Raw genomic sequence first — 15,696 nt, 5'->3', positions numbered from 1 at the left:
TAGTAATGAAGGGTGCTCGCCTTCCTCGGCAGTGAACAGCCATGATGGGGACTCACTCAACTCCTAGCATGGGCAATGGCTCTTCAGCCAGCTAAGAGACAAAATGGGGCCACGTAGACCCTTGCCCTGAGATGTCAACTCCCTTGCTAACTTACAGGCTCATTCCAGAGGTTAAGCCACATGAAATCTAAACATCCCCTCAAACCAGCCATAGTAAGGGGGTCTGCTCCCAGAACGCTCTCTATTTTTCTCTTTTAAAAATTTAATTGTCACGTTATTGTTCTTTGTGTGAATATAACAACAGTAGTTAAACATTATTATGCATTGCATGTACATACATGTGATTTTATTTACACAGAGTCTGTAACTGAATTAGATAATTTGTATCCTAACCTTTAAAGAAGGCATTCTCTTCTACTGGGCATATAAGAAATGATTTAATAAAAATAAAAAAAAAAAAACACAACAAAAACTACCTAATCATGTAATCATCAAACTAATGTATTAAGACCTGAATATAAACCTCTACAAATTCTCTTCTACAGGACTGCACCTTTCAATATTTTATCAAATGCCTTTGTTTTTGCCAGCTAGAAGCCATATCTAATTATAGGACAGAAGGCTAAGGTATAAACATGTACATTTATCAAGGTCTAGCACATAACATATATTCTATGATGTAATTAATGTTAGTAAAGATAAAGAGGACATTGTCTTTAAATCCAATATATCACAGCCATTTCTTTATGTTAGATCCCAGTCTTTCTTTGATTCCTGAAGTCATACTGAATGTCAACATTAACTTCAGAGTCTTTCTTTTGTGTTTCCAAAGATCCCTGGCCTTTCTCTAAGTTAGTCTGTGTGTACATAATGGATGGAAAGTGTTTCTACCCAGAGAGCACCTCTTGTCCCAACTCCAGGTCAAAACTTACAGCTTTCTACTCTGAGACATTAACCTTAATTTCACTTTCTCTACTTTTTCCTGCTCTTCCTCCTTCTAAACTAAGCCCAAAGGATGCTTACTAGAGAAGAATCCGAAGTGTACCAAGCAGGCTGATTAAAAATACCAGTGTCTCACCAGCCACATGAAATTACTTTTAAAACATAATAGTGAAAAACTGTATCTTGCTTTAAAAAAAAACAAACAAACAAACAACAACAAAAAAAAAAATATAATTCAATATATTTAAGTGTAAAACATTTAAGGAATAACAGGAAATAAAACCAAGAAAACCAGAGGCAGGCAAATGATCAAAATGAAAACAGAAAAGTATTACTAGCTTAAAATACACACATATCAAAGCAAGCAAAACACATCTCAGCCCTTTCAATAAACCTGAAAAGCCACGGCCTGCCTGTGCCAATCTGGATGCTGCTGGTGGCCAGCTGTCCCTGGGGCATTTCCACAGCTCTGCAGCAGAAGCCAGAAGGGAGGGGTTGCTGGCCAGCGGACAGCCCACATGATGGTCATGTGCTCTGAGTTAAGAGCAGGCTCCAGCCTCTCAGTATGCAAGACCTACTTAATTCTGGCACAATGTAGTTTTCTGGCTCAGAAGAAAAAAATGCGTTAAGGAAGTGTTTCGACTCTTTAGCAAATGGTTGTGACAGACGTGGAAGGCAGAGCAGGGATGCCTGTGAGTGGAAGACACAGAACCATTGAAGTCATGTGCCTGAACACATTAAACCGGAGCAGGACCATCTACTGGCAGTATTCAAGGTTACTAAATAGCAAGCAAGAAGGTCACAGATAAGACGGTCAAATTTTTCCCTATTGTATAAAATTTGGAATACTCAGAGAAAAATACAAAAGCATTCAACATAAGTGATCAAGTAAAAACTTAGAAAAGTCCTCATATTCCCAAGTTCTGAAAGGCTCATCAAAGCAAATGGGACTATCACAAACAAGTATACAGCCTCCTGAACATTACACTAGTTTTACCGTCTGAGACTAGGGCTCAGTAGCAGAATGCTTGCCTAGCATGCCTCGAGGCCCAGGTTCAATTCTTAGCACCACAACAAACACTTTATTTATTTATTTACGTTTTAGGCAGGGTCTCACTGTGTTGCCCTGGCTAGCCTCGAACTCAGAGGCCCACGTAAAGGTGTGTACCAGCAAACACACTTGTTATCACTAAGTTCTTCTTGCCTGACACTAGTTCCTAAGTCTCCATCTCTAGCCCTGAACTCTGGCCCCGAACTTTCAACAAGGCTCTTCTAGTACTCCAGTGCCCCATGGACCTCAGAGCTCCTGCTCCAAGAGAGAACTGTGAGCTGGGTGTGGTAGCATGTGTCTGTAATCCTAGCACCTGGGTAGTAGAGGCAGGAGGATCATGGGTTGAAGGTCATCATCAGCTACACACTGAGTTCCAGACCAGCCTAGGTCTCAGAAACTCAAAAGAGGCCGGGTGGTGGTGGTGGTGCATGCCTTTAATCCAAGCACTCTGGAGGTGGAGGCAGACGTGGGTAGATATCTGTAAGTTTGAGGCCAGCCTGGTCTACAGAGTGAGTTCCAGGACAGCCAGGACTACACAAAGAAAGATCCATGTGCCTGTGCCTCTTCCTGTGTTCTCTCCTCTGTGGTTAAAGTCAAGGTCTGGACACTCTCTCTCTTTTCCTCACCCGCAACTATGTCTCCTTTATAACTGACACAGGGAACTGTACACATTCATAGGGAACAGTGTGACACTTCAGGACAGTGCACATTGTGTAATCATCACATAAAGAAATCACAACTACCACAGTCACCCGCCTTTTGGGTCTCAAATGACCACAGAGGTTAGTTACCACTTGTGGCATTACTGGGAAGTGGCAGAACCTTTGAGAAGTGGGGTCTAGTGGAAGGAAGTTAGGCCCTTGGAGTGTGCCCTTAAGGGGACAATGGAACCCAGCCCTTCCTCTAGTCCACTTCTTGGCCACCATCAGGTATGTGGCTTTCTCCACCACGCTCTCCTACATCACCATGATGGACTTCTTCACCACAGGCCCAAAGCCACAAGACCAAGTGATCATGTACTGAAACTGCAAGATTGAGTCAAATAACCCAGATCACCTTGTATGTTGATTTTCTTGGGCGTTTTGTCATGGTAACAGAAAGCCAACTTACACCCCAGCACAACTCTTGTGAGCGAGGTGAGCCTCCTCCCAGGCCTTCACACACTCCACAGTAACTGTCTATCTCCTGACCCAATGTAAGCTCTCTAAAGGCAAAGACTAGAGCTTTTTCTCATGGTGTATTATGACTACTAACTATATATAATCGTATTTTTAAATTATACTTTATTATTTTCTTTTGTGTACGTATGTACACTTGTGTGTGGATATGCATGCCACAGCACATGTGTGGAGGTCACAGAACAACCTGTAGGAGGTGTTCCCTCCTTCTACACTGTCAGTACAGGGCTGGAACTCAGGCTGCTATGCTTGGTGCAGGTACCTCGGCCCTCTGAGCCATCTTGCTGGCCCCGCTCTGCCGTCTGTGGGATTTATATCATTCATATCACGGATGAGCAAAAGGAATGTGAGCACATTCGAACTTAAGGATCAAAGAAAACTTTCTACTGATATTCCAATGGGTAACAATTCTCTATTTATGTGACATACAGTCACATCTTCCTTAGAAAGTGACATATGTGGCAGTTCTTGTTTGTAAAGAGATTTGCTTTTGCTACTCAGCAGTTTATTTTGCATGGGTTTGCAAGTCAAGATATTTGTTCCTCAAAACAAAGAGGCACCCCATCTCCAGAGGAGAGCCCTTGAAAAGCTATTTCTACCCTCCCACACCGACATCCAAGACTGCCCACTCATTCACAATGGGGAGAGGAGACTCCAATGTTTCCCTTTGGGGTTGGATTCAAAAGAAAACCAAAAGCAATTCTGTGGGTCCTCTCCTGGTGCCAGTCACAGGAAGATCCCAGCTCTGTCTCAAACAAGGGAAACAAGACCATCCTTGGTTTTCTGAGGTGAAGGAAAGTAAGAAAAACAATTCTGTTATGTGTTCATGTTTGGAGGTACATATACATGCATGTGAATTTCCTGTGTCCTCTCTTGGAAGCATCCACCTTGCTGAGACAGTCTCTCCCTTGGGGCGGCCAGCCAATGTGCTCTAGGGATCTGCCTATCTGTATCTCCAGCTTGGGAAGACACTCGCACAATACCGTGACCAGCTTTGTTATGTGGGTTCTGGGGTTCCAACTCAGGTCCTCACTAACCATCTTCTCAGCCTCTGACTGGTTTTATTTCAAAATTTTAAGTGAGATTTTCTTCAGACTCAAACTTTTCATCCTCCAAGAGAAGGGGTGAGCGGCATACCTGTGCTCCATAGACACGCTGCATGGCCTGTAGCAGCTGGTTGGTGTAGTCTGTGAGGGTGCCAGCATCTTCTTCAAATACACTCAGCAAAGAGCGAGTCTGCAGGCAGAGACGAAAGGGTCAGTCAGTCTTTACACTCAGCACAGGAACTATCTGGACCCGGAAGGGCAAGTGTCCGTCTGGTGAACTCTGATTTCATCCTTTCCACCACAGTGCAGGAACAGGCAGATAAGAAAGCCCATTTCTACAGGCTAGGCTTGTAGCCCAGTGTAGAATAGCTAGCTGCTAGCTCCTGAGGCCCTGGCTCTCACTCCCAGTACCACAGGAGAAACCATTCAGGACAATTATCCATGCTGACCTCAGTGCCTACCTATGCACCGGCCCACTCAGTAATTAGCATCAGAAAGGGCAGCCTCTCCCTCCAGTCCACGCAGGGAACACCAGACCCACAGCACTGTGCACCAGGTATGGTCACCCAGTACACTCAGCCTCCAGCTTGCATGTCTGCAGACAGGGTGCCCCAGAGAGTGTCACTGTTTCTTCTTAAGATACCACACAGTCAAATTCTGTGGTGGTGGGGAGGTTAGGATGGGGGAGCAGGGAGAACTTTTAAACTCACGGCCAGGAATCTCCAATGTCCTGGCCCAGTGGTAGAAGCTCTTGGCATAAAACTCAAATGGCAACCATTCTGCTGTCCCCTTCCCTCAGGAAGAACTCAGTTCTTAGGGCAGCTGACCAACGGCAGAAACTAGAGGATAGTTCTTGCCAGTTTCATACCCAGTGCTCGGCACACCCTGAGCACTACTTGGTAGTGTGTGAACAAGGGTCAAGGCATCACATAACAGAGATCTATTCACATATGTGAATTTGCAACAATAGTAAAAATGAGACAAAAAGGGCACAGGAAGCCATTAATAAGGTCATACACATAGTGCCTTGCAAACCAAATGCTCAACGTTTTCTTGCAAATGAATTTCAATTCCTTCTTCTTAAAACCCATCTAAGCCAAAATAAGGTTAGAATTGGTTTATGTGGCCACTAAGTTCTGCCACAGCTGGGGGCCTCCCTGCTGCTAGGCCACCACCTAATGAGACCAGAGCTCTCTAGGCGAAGACACTCCTAGGGACTAGTGTAAGGATCTGGGCATTGGGATCTTCACTTCTCCCCACTAGGCCTACCCTTGTTTGCTCCACAAACTGGGAGGTTCACAGCAGTGTGCTTATACTCTTTGCCCTGGGTCTTCCAGGCCAGAAGTAGGGGCTTGAATACTCAGCTAAACGAAAGAACCACGAGTGATGAACCATGAAACGGAAGACGGCTTTGTACACAGTTCTCTGTAGGACAGATGCTCACACAGCTGTGGGGCATTTAACCACCAACCCCACAGCTCCCCAGAGTTTTCTTGAGTGCGAGCAGTAGGAAATATTAGATAGAAGGATTTATATTGTGGAGATAAACAGATAGAAAATAAAGGATAGCCTCGAGAGGGCCTGGAACCTTTTCCAACGGCCCTGACTGTCTCTGCCCCAGGGTATTTATAGAGATGCCAAGGGGTGGAGCAAAACACCTCCTCCCCCAGCACAGCCAAGTGCAGACCATCTCAGACACTTGCACTCAGGCCTGTGGTCCTAATCACCCTCTATGCGGACATGCTGGGTAAAGCCACAAGGAACCCAAAAATGGGCTCACACACACAGTACCGAACTCTGGGAGTACAAATGCTCACACAGCACAGACCTCTCATGCCACAAGAGTTCCTCAAACTTCCTAAAATTCAAACCCAGAGCAGGAAATGTGCCAATCCCAGAGTGTAAACAAAGACTATATCAAATGACATACTGCTAAGTAGAATGTGAACACAAGTATGATATTTGATTATTAAAATGGTAGTCTGCATATAGCATTCATGGCATTTGCTTCCCTGCAGCGTGAACGGAAACACCATCCAGAGGGCTGAGTGAGGAGCTGAGCCTGCTGGGGGTCTTAAGGGAGCTGTGACGTGGGGGGGGTGACATTTATTATGGAGACAATTCTCTCTGGTGCTCATAGCTGGTACTCAGTGCTTTAAAAGGTGGTTTCATCATAACACTCCAGCAATGTGCTTATCCAACAGTACAGTCGCCTGTGTGTCCTGGTACCCAGTGCTGTAGGGTCCCACCAGTCTATACAGATCCAAATACCTTTCTTACTACAAATAGCAAGCCTGGGAACACAAGAAGTGATACGACTGGACTGCAGACATTTTAATTCTTAGAAATGTTACTTGTTCATTTAACTGAATCCTAATTCCTTCTCTTAATACTCTAAGGAATAAAATAAAGATGAGAGATGGTTAAAAAGAGAAGGCTTACACAACCGTCTTCCACAGAGATAGCAGGAAGAACTCTAGTGGAACTCCTTCTATCAGACACTGATAGGCATGGAACACTTGATACTTTATCTAACGCAACAACTTCATGATCAGATACCGTGGTTACATTAAGCTCAATTGCAGGGATGAAGCTGAGGCTCAGGGCAGTTATGGAGTGTGCTCTACCTCTGAACTGGCCTCCTCTCTGCTGCTTATAAGCTACAGTCCACACTGAGGGAAGCCAGGGCAGGCGCTCCAGCAGAAACCATGGAGGAACATTTACTGCTCACTCTTGGGCTCATGTTACATAGCTTCCTTATACAGCCCAGGGTGCCCAGCCCCACCAATGTGCTGGACCCACCTACATCAATGAATAGTCAAGACAGGTCACCCAAGACCAACCTGATGAAGACAATTAGCTGACTCTAGCTGTGTCACACTGACAATTAAAGGTAAGTAGGATGACCTCCAGAGCTGGGAAGTGGACAGGCTGAGACAGAAATTGGTCCATTGCAAGGACCATGCTGTCAGCAGCATCAAGTCTCTCACAGTGGGTGTGCTCTGTGGGGCCAGCCCAAGACACTAGCCACCGGAGCTGGGATCTCTTTGACTATCCCTCTTCCTTTCTTGTTTTGTTTTTCCAGACAAGGTTTCTCTGTGTAGCCCTGGCTGTCTTGGAACTCACTCTGTAGACCAGGCTGGCCTTGAACTCAGAGACCTGTCTGCCTCTGCCTCCGGAGTGCTGGGATTAAAGGCATGTACCACCATGGCCCTGCTAGATCATCCCTCTTTCTATCGATCACCTACAGTTAACTGTCAGACAAGTGCATCATGGTATCTTGCCTTGTTTTAATCATCTGGGCAATGGATTTAACTAGATAGTGATCATGCCTGGTAAAGAACGCCCAGCTACTGAAGGACTGCTTTGCTACACACAGTCATCAGCATCCACTGTGCTCAGTGTGTGGGTGGAGAGCAGAATGCCTTGACATACAGAATGGACAGAGGCAGAAAAAGCATGCCAGATGCTCAGAGTCTCGCAAAAAGGCCCAACACTGGTGTATACAGAGTGCAGTCACACTGGTGTGTACTGAGTGCAGACAGTAACATCAATCCATTAGGGAGTCACTGCGGAACCCAGGCACAAGCACACTTGACATATGCTACTCACACTTCAGAACAGCTCAACTCAGAAGCTACTTTCATTCTCATTTCATGCACATGCACACAAAAGCTCAGCGGCGGAATCAAAGCCCCAGGTAACTGGCAGGCTCAGGGTTTGACTCCATCCTTTCCTACTAGCCTACATTCTAGGGAATATCTGCTGCCAGACAAACAAGACTAAGCACTCTGTGGGCCTGGCCTCAGCTTCATGGCATTCCTTTACCTCAGAGTAAACATCCGGGTGTTACCCAATCAAACAGCCCTGACATTCTCAATAGCACACAATTGTGTAAGTGTCCAATTTCAATAGCACTCATACTTTATTTCTTTAAAATGTAAGTTAAACAAAGATTTTATCCCTCTAATTTGGTGTAGGGAGAGAAACATCTTAACAGAATCAAGTCTACTGAATGGAAAAATGTGTTATACACAGAGCTACAGGACAAACTCCCTCCACAATGAAGCCATACAAAACCAGGCGTGTTTGGAGGCGTCTCACTGGGATAAAGAAAGGTCTGATTGCTGGGGAGGACTGTTCCCAGCTAGACCACTGCATGATCTCAGATACACGTCTTTCCTCTCTCTGTTTCCGTTATGCCAACTGCCAAAGAAACAAAGCACAAAACACACCACCAAAGAGTGAAGCAGTACATCATCCCCACCTTACTGGGAAATTGTACTACACATAGGATGAGTGTGCCTCTGAAGAAGGATGCAGGATGCACTGCTGGGCTCAGGGCTGTGTCTCTGTCCCTATCTATTACAGCAGGACTCACACTGTCCTGGAACAGAGCGTGAGCCAGTCAAGGACAGGTAGCCTAGCTAGTTGACGGTCATGTTTCCAGCAGCTACCAGGGCTCAGCCATCAGGGCAGAGGCTCACAGACAGTGACGGAGACACATCTCTCCACCCTCTAAATACGTACCAGAGATCAGCAGAAAGAACACATACACTAAGACTAGTTTTGCAATACAACATGCAACCCTGCTGTACACTGAAGAAGAAATGAATAGTTGTGTCTAAGGCCAGTCAACTTCTATTCAGCACTTCTTGGGACAATCAAGTCCAAATACAAAAGCTTTTGTGTTCATTTAGTAAGTCCTGTGTAACCAGGTTACTCAAGGAATCCTCATAACTCTCCCACCTCCAACAAGAAGAAACAAACAGCTCATGGGTTCTCAGTATCTTTTGTTCTCCTTGTGAATCAATATTTGGGCCCCTAGGAAAGCCAGGTGCTAGGTAACAGGCTAACTTAAACAGCACCCCAAGGCTGAGGAAGTAGCTCAGCACAGAGCACTTGCCTGCTTGCACTATAAGGCCTGGCTTCACTCCCCTACACCACAAAAGCAAAACCCTTGATTTCTGCTGCCTGCACTTCCTTAGGGTACACAGATGATTTCTCTGCCCCTTCTCCACCTTACTAAATGACCTGTCTCAAAAGACTGTTGGACAGACTGAGTGTATGAATGAAAAGCATTTAGAACATGCCTGGCACATATCATGTACAATCCAGACCAGGCATGTTCAACCCATAACTCAAGGGAGATATGAATGCAATCCAATGCAAAATCACAAGCATTCTTTCAACATTCAGATTTCTGTAATATTTTTTGTAACTTGAGTACATGGTTCTCCAGTAAGAAAGTTTTGGAGATTATAATGTAGCCCAGAGAAGCCAAAAGGATGGACCATCCTGAACTCTAGGCATTTGCTTCTTGTTTAATTCTTTCACATAAAATGAAAGAAATGGTTTCAGTTCTACCCAGTTTCATGCCTCTGGGTCTCCTGGGAGTAAAGCTGCAATCCTGCACATGCTACAGAGAAAACAGAGACAGCCAAGCTCTGAGAACTATGAAAGACTCCTAAAGCTAGCTTCTATCCCACACAGCAGCCACACTGAGAACCCTGACGGGAGAGAACCAGTCTCAACAGCAATGACAAATTTTCTACACATGGCTCAAAGCTTAAAGGCACTTGTTACCAAGTCTAACAACCTGCAATCAATCCTTGGAACCCACACTGTGGAAGGAGAGAACTGACTTCCACAAACTGTACTCTGACCTCCACATATGCATGGCCACATCCACACACATCTATATCAAGGATCAGGAAATGTCACAGAAGAGGGGGGTGGAGAGAATGGGATGAAGTATTATGAAATGCTTCTTCTAGATACAACTTGGCCCTTCCACTCATGAACTCATAGCAATGTGGTCATCTACACAAGATAATGCCAGCCAACATTCCAGCATTGAATGGAGGCACCCAGAGGACCCACCCTCAGCTGAGAAGCTACTGGCTGTTGATGGCTTCTGGGAGGGAGAGTCAGTTTTCTTTGGGGGTGTGGCTGCTGGGAGGTCACCCTGGTTCCACCAAATGGCCCCACACCCATGCATATGAGGAAAGCATTAATTAGATTTTGTGTGCTAGTGGGTAGGGAACATGCTGGAGGGTGTCTGGAGAAAGGGGGTATGATAAAGATACACTATGCAATATATGAAATTATTAAGAAATAAAAAATATTTTAAAATATTCCTTACAAGAAAGATAACAAAACGAAGGACAGAATTAAATAAAGGCTTTGTAACTTTGCAGGGATGCCAACTATCTAATAAGCCTTTACTAAAGAAATAAATGTTTTTTTTTTTAAAAGATTTATTTATTACATATACAGCATATATGATTGCAGGCCAGAAGAGGGCACCAGATCTCATTACAGATGGTTGTGAGCCACCATGTGGTTGCTGGGAATTGAACTCAGGACCTCTGGAAGAGCAGTCAGTGCTCTTAACCTCTGAGCCATCTCTCCAGCCCAAGAAATAAATGTTTTAAAAAAACTAAAAAGAATGCCAGGTAGGAATGATAATGCCTCTAAACATCGGGTTGGTTTTTTTCCCCACACACAGCTCAAACTTGTAAATCACATAGGTAGGATATAATTTTAAACTTTCTACCACCTCCAAGACCATCCACTCCATTCCCCTAGTTTTCTGTAGAATTTCTGCAGATGAGAAAACTGAGCTAACTACTAGAGCCAGAACTGCAACCCAGGTCTCCAGACTCATTGTCGGTGTCTTTACACTTCTCCCAAAGCTGAGCACACCCTTTATGCCACTCAGCAACAGTGCACACTCACTCGGGTGGGACCCTAAAACTCTACACCGTGCTATTTCTATGAGGAGAGCCTGGCTCAGCTGTCACGACTGGCTAGGAAAGCAGTCTATCTTTGACCTTCGGTGTCCCCAGACACAAAGCAAATGGAAATCCCTGTTCATAACCATGACGATTAACACAGACTTCCATCCACTTATGTTCAGATCCCAGCAGCAGGTGAGGATGGCTGAAAGGCCTTCCACCACAGGTTGTGGTCCAAACCAAACACCGACACCCACAGCTGTACAAAGAGGCCTTCAAAAGTTAGCACAATAGTTGCCAATCTATTAAAAATAAATTAAATCAATAAAAAAATAGGCTAGGCATGACAGCCCAGGCCTGTAATCCCAGCACTCAAGATAGAAGTTCAAGGCTAGCCTGGTCTACACAGCAAGTTTCAGGCCAGCTATAGATGGCTACTTAGTAAGACCTTGTATCAAAAACCAAATAATGGGAATTGTAATAATCACAGCTTACTTACACATCCTTACTAGTCTATACGAAGACAATCATAAATAAATGAGCACAGGACACAGGTACACACAGCCCCCTTTGACTTATTCTACAAGGGAGTGGTGCAGAAATGTAGGTAAATCCGTCAAAGTTCCACCTGGGAGGCACAATTCACTTAGTGCGGGGGGGGGGGGGGGGGGGAAGGAACCCAAAAGGAGAGGAGAAACTGAGAGAACAGCTTAATCCTTTCTAACTTTTCAGGGACAGAGGCACTAAGGGATAAAGGGATTTACTTAAATAAGCTAGGGATGCTATACCAGAAAAGCTATGAAAGGGTAGGAGGTTAAGAGAACAGTAGATCCCTGGAGAAAGGCGTGCTGAATTCTGAAGCAACGTCCCTGCACTCGTGTGCTCTATCTGCCTGCCAGTTTTCACTCTCCAGCTCAAACGACTTGATTCACATCTCCACGATGCTAATGAAGCCCCGCCCCCAGCTCCACCCCGTGGCACAAATGGGACAAATGCTGTCATTTTCTCTTCACCAGTGGAAAAAGGTGCCAAAGGGAGGCCTGGGTCGGCTGGGCGATGGATCCAAGTTTTCTCTGCTTCCCATCCCGGCCCCTGCATTCATTCGTTCTCACGGAATCGGTAGTACCAGCACTGCCTTGGTGCACAGTGCTGACATCGTCTTCTACAGGAGACTGCTTAAAAACTTACTTGTCCTAACCTCCCTGTGAGGCGACAGCGGTTACCCCGACCTCCCCGGCGGTACCTGGGGGCTGTCCTGCAGCGCCTCCTCCAGCAGGAGCTTGTCCACGGCTGGCATGGCGCGGCGGCGAGGGAACGCGGGACGCGAGGCTGGGGATGCTGGGCGCTCGGGGGATGCTCGGCGGCGCTCCGGGGATGCTCGGCGGCGCTCCGGGGATGCTCGGCGGCTCTCTGGGGATGCTGGGCGCTCCGGGGACGCTCGGCGGCACTCCACAGACGCTCGGCAGTTCTCCAAGGACGCCCGGCGCTCTGGGACTGGCAGCTTCGCTCCCAGCCCGCGCCTGCCCAGTGACCGCGGCCCGCCCCTCAGCCCGGCCCCCTGCCGCCAGGATCAACAGGAAGTGTGGCGAGCGCAAGCGAGGCCGGAAACGTAGCGGGAGGGACCCGGGACAACGGAAGTGTGGCGACCAAGCTTCCGCCTGACCCAGCGCTTCGGGCCCTCCGGGCTAAGGCGGTGGGGCTGGGAAGTTCCGGCTCGAGGCCGCCCTCCCCTGTACCCGTGGCAGAACTCGGGGTGGGAAGATAAGCTTTTATCTGCTTGCGGTTGCGCAGTGTTTTTTCTGTGTGGGAGGAGATAAGAGTGAACACAGATTTTGCGCCTGTTTTCTGGCCTCCCTTTTTTTTTTCCTGAGACAGGCTCTTCTGCATCCCAGGCTGTCTTCTAAATCACTGTGTAGCTGAGGATGATCCTGAATTTCTGATCCTCCTGCCTCCCCCTCCCGAGAGTGATGAGAGATAACAGGCATGCAACACCAAACCTGATTTATGTGCAGTGCTGGGGGTCGAACCCAGGGCTTCGTTCATGCTAGGCAAGCCCTCTACCAAAGTAGCCACATTCCCAGCCTTGGTGTCTTCTTACTTTATTTTTTAATTTTGGGGCGGAGGTAGGAGTTGGGTAGAGCTGGAGTGTGACTCAGCGGTTATTGCAGAAGACCTGAGTTCGGTTCTCAGCCCCAGATAAGCGTCTCTCAAGTGGCTGTAACTCCAACTCTCTTTGGTCTCCTTGGGCACTGCTCTCACGTGCACATATTTCCTGCAGAAGGGTGTGCGCGCACACACGAACACACAATTTAAAACAAAAAAGTTATTATATTTAGTGTGTGTGGCTTAGAAGACAATTTGTGGGAGAGTTTTCTCCTTCCAACCATATTGGTTCTGGAAATTAAACTCAGGTGTCGGGCTTGAAGGTAAGTGCTATTAACCACTGAGCCATCTCGCCAACCTCTGGCCTCTTTTTTCAATACCAGGACAGCCCTACACTTCTCACACCGATTTTACTAGATAAATCTCAACCACCTAAACAGCTCAGAGCACAGACATTATGTGTGTGTGTGTGTGTGTGTGTGTGTGTGTGTGCGCGCGCGCATCATTTATGATATTTATATCACTGCTATCTGATTTGGGCCATATAATTAGGTTTCATCCTCTTGGTTCATTATGGTTTGTCTTTTTGGAGGATTTCATAATGAAATTTTCAGGATTGGAAGGGATAGATAATTTAGTTCTGTGATGTCATTTAAAAGAACACCAGCGATGAAATGATTTAGTTAGGACCATACAATGCAGGCTGGAGGAAGAAGAAAGAATATGGAGAAGATCAAAAGGGGAATTTGACATATATTAAAGACAAGAGTTTCAGCTGATTGACACATAAAGTCAATAGTATTTGTCCAGTGAGATGTCACCAAAATCAACAGAAGGGTAAAATACTGCACAAACTCCACATCTTGTGGTGCCCACCTGAACAGTAAGTGTTAGTCACAAACTCCACATCTTGTAGTGACCACCTGAACAGTTAGTATTGACTGAGATCGGTAGGATCAGGGGTCACCAGTCAGGGGCTATTTAGATTAGGCTAGCCATGGCTATCTGTGAGGAGTCATCTTAAATTACATGAGGTGGGAAGGTGTACCCTAAAAGTGCATGGCACCATTCCCTGGACCTGACCCCTGAACTGCATAAAAGAGATGTGAGCACCAGCATTCCCTTACTTCTGCTTCCTGCCTGCAGGTCTGGTGCAGCCAGCCCCCACCTGGAGGTGTGGTGCAGCAGGCTCCTGCGGGTTCCTGCCTCCAGAAATTCCCTGCCCTGAAAACTGAGCCAAAATAAACCTGTTCTCCCTTAAGTTGCCCTTGCCAGGTTATTCTAGAACCACAGTAGTTACGGTGACTGAGATACCACCAGATTCAGCAGGCAAATCTGTGTTTGCAAACACCACTGAAAACAAACTCCAGTGTCATTATTCCATTAGTTCTGGCCTGAGTTATTTATGCCTTCTGTGTAGAGTCGCCCCCCCCCCACTCCACCCCGCTCCCACACACCCTTCCCCCGCCACCATATTCCTTATTTTCTTCTGATGAGATCATGCCCACACCGTGTTCCTTTTCCCTCCAAATACTGTTCAATTAAATTTCCCTCATACAATCTTCCAAACTGTCCTGACTAAAACCAGCCTTCTTCAAGGTCAGAGACTCAGCACAGGATATGATTACCCCAGAGGGAAGAGCGTACACCCTTTTGTTATAAAATAGACATTGAAGGAGACAGTGTCCCACAAAACCCTTCAAAGGGCTCAGACATCGGGGGGGGGGGGGCAAACCATATTTTTTATATATCATCTTCTAATTAGATTACCTTTATTTGAACAGCAATATTCAAAACTGTTTAAATCACATTCTTACACAATTTTAGTCCTTTTCTGCATTTTCTTGCTACATTATGGGCTAAATGGTCTTAGTGGGATTTCTTGGCACTAAGTGCCATTTATGACACTGTTTCTGAGGGAAAATGTGTCTCCGATTCAAAACAACTAGTTACAAAACAAATTATAGTTGAAATTCACTTCATTAATTATTCATACAATCATTCTTTCACATCATATTCACTACTGAGCATTAAATACTCTCTCCCTTGCTTTGCTGTCTTGATTATGTAAGAGGAATTTTATGTAAACATAAAAAGTGTCAAGTCCTTCATTAAAGTGTATGTGCTCAGGTGACACTGTGGTCACGTGGCGTGGTTGTGAGGTGGGTTTCAGTCATTTTCCAGCTGCACCTGGTATCCCTGAACAGGTTCGAGGACCGCAACTGCAGAGAGTGGTGTGGCCCTGTGCAGCAAGGGCCAACTGTCTGGAACTGTCTTCTTTCTTTGCTGAAGGTCAGAATGGAGTGGGCGCAGGGAGACAAAAAAGGTTCCCAGGAGAGCAGAGAGCAACTGGGGCTTCGAAGGTATGAGAGAAAATTAGAAACTAGGAAAGCACCAGTTAGGAAGATGCCTCCCCTCCATAGGGGAGGGGAGGGGTGGGGGCAGTTCACTGAGACTCTTTCCTGTTTGCAGTGTGCTTCTCAGGCTTCTCTTCTGGCAAGTTCAAGTCTGGCCTGCAAATTCACCCCTCCCCTTCACCCCTCCTCCCCTGTGAAGAGCATCCTCCAAGCAAAATCAATCTTCCCATCCGTCCTCAGTATGCTTCAACAACACTTGGCTGGATAATTCTACAGTAC

The 15,696-nt window shown here is 46.1% G+C and overlaps 1 protein-coding gene across 4 annotated transcripts in view; it reads right to left on the bottom strand.

Moving 5' to 3' along the window:
• Window positions 1-12,335, bottom strand: part of Appl2 (adaptor protein, phosphotyrosine interacting with PH domain and leucine zipper 2) — a 48,818-nt gene extending 36,483 nt beyond the window's left edge. For 3 of the 4 annotated variants that reach the window (XM_059245198.1, XM_059245202.1, XM_059245201.1), the window contains exons 1-2: window positions 7,061-7,435; window positions 4,309-4,407 (exon numbers count right to left, since the gene is read on the bottom strand). In XM_059245198.1, coding sequence (XP_059101181.1) covers window positions 4,309-4,407; window positions 7,061-7,195 — 234 coding nt within the window. In that variant the 5' untranslated portion in view covers window positions 7,196-7,435. Of the gene's footprint in view, window positions 1-4,308; window positions 4,408-7,060; window positions 7,436-12,200 lie in introns of those variants that run through there. The other variant, XM_059245199.1, reaches the window with a different exon arrangement.
• Between the last annotated feature and the right edge of the window lie 3,361 nt (window positions 12,336-15,696).

The sequence above is a fragment of the Peromyscus eremicus genome, chromosome 18 (genome assembly GCF_949786415.1).
Source record: "Peromyscus eremicus chromosome 18, PerEre_H2_v1, whole genome shotgun sequence".
In the NCBI taxonomy this organism is placed as follows: domain Eukaryota; kingdom Metazoa; phylum Chordata; class Mammalia; order Rodentia; family Cricetidae; genus Peromyscus; species Peromyscus eremicus.
The sequence above is the reverse complement of the archived record's forward strand: the minus strand, read 5'-3'. Positions and strand labels throughout refer to the sequence as shown.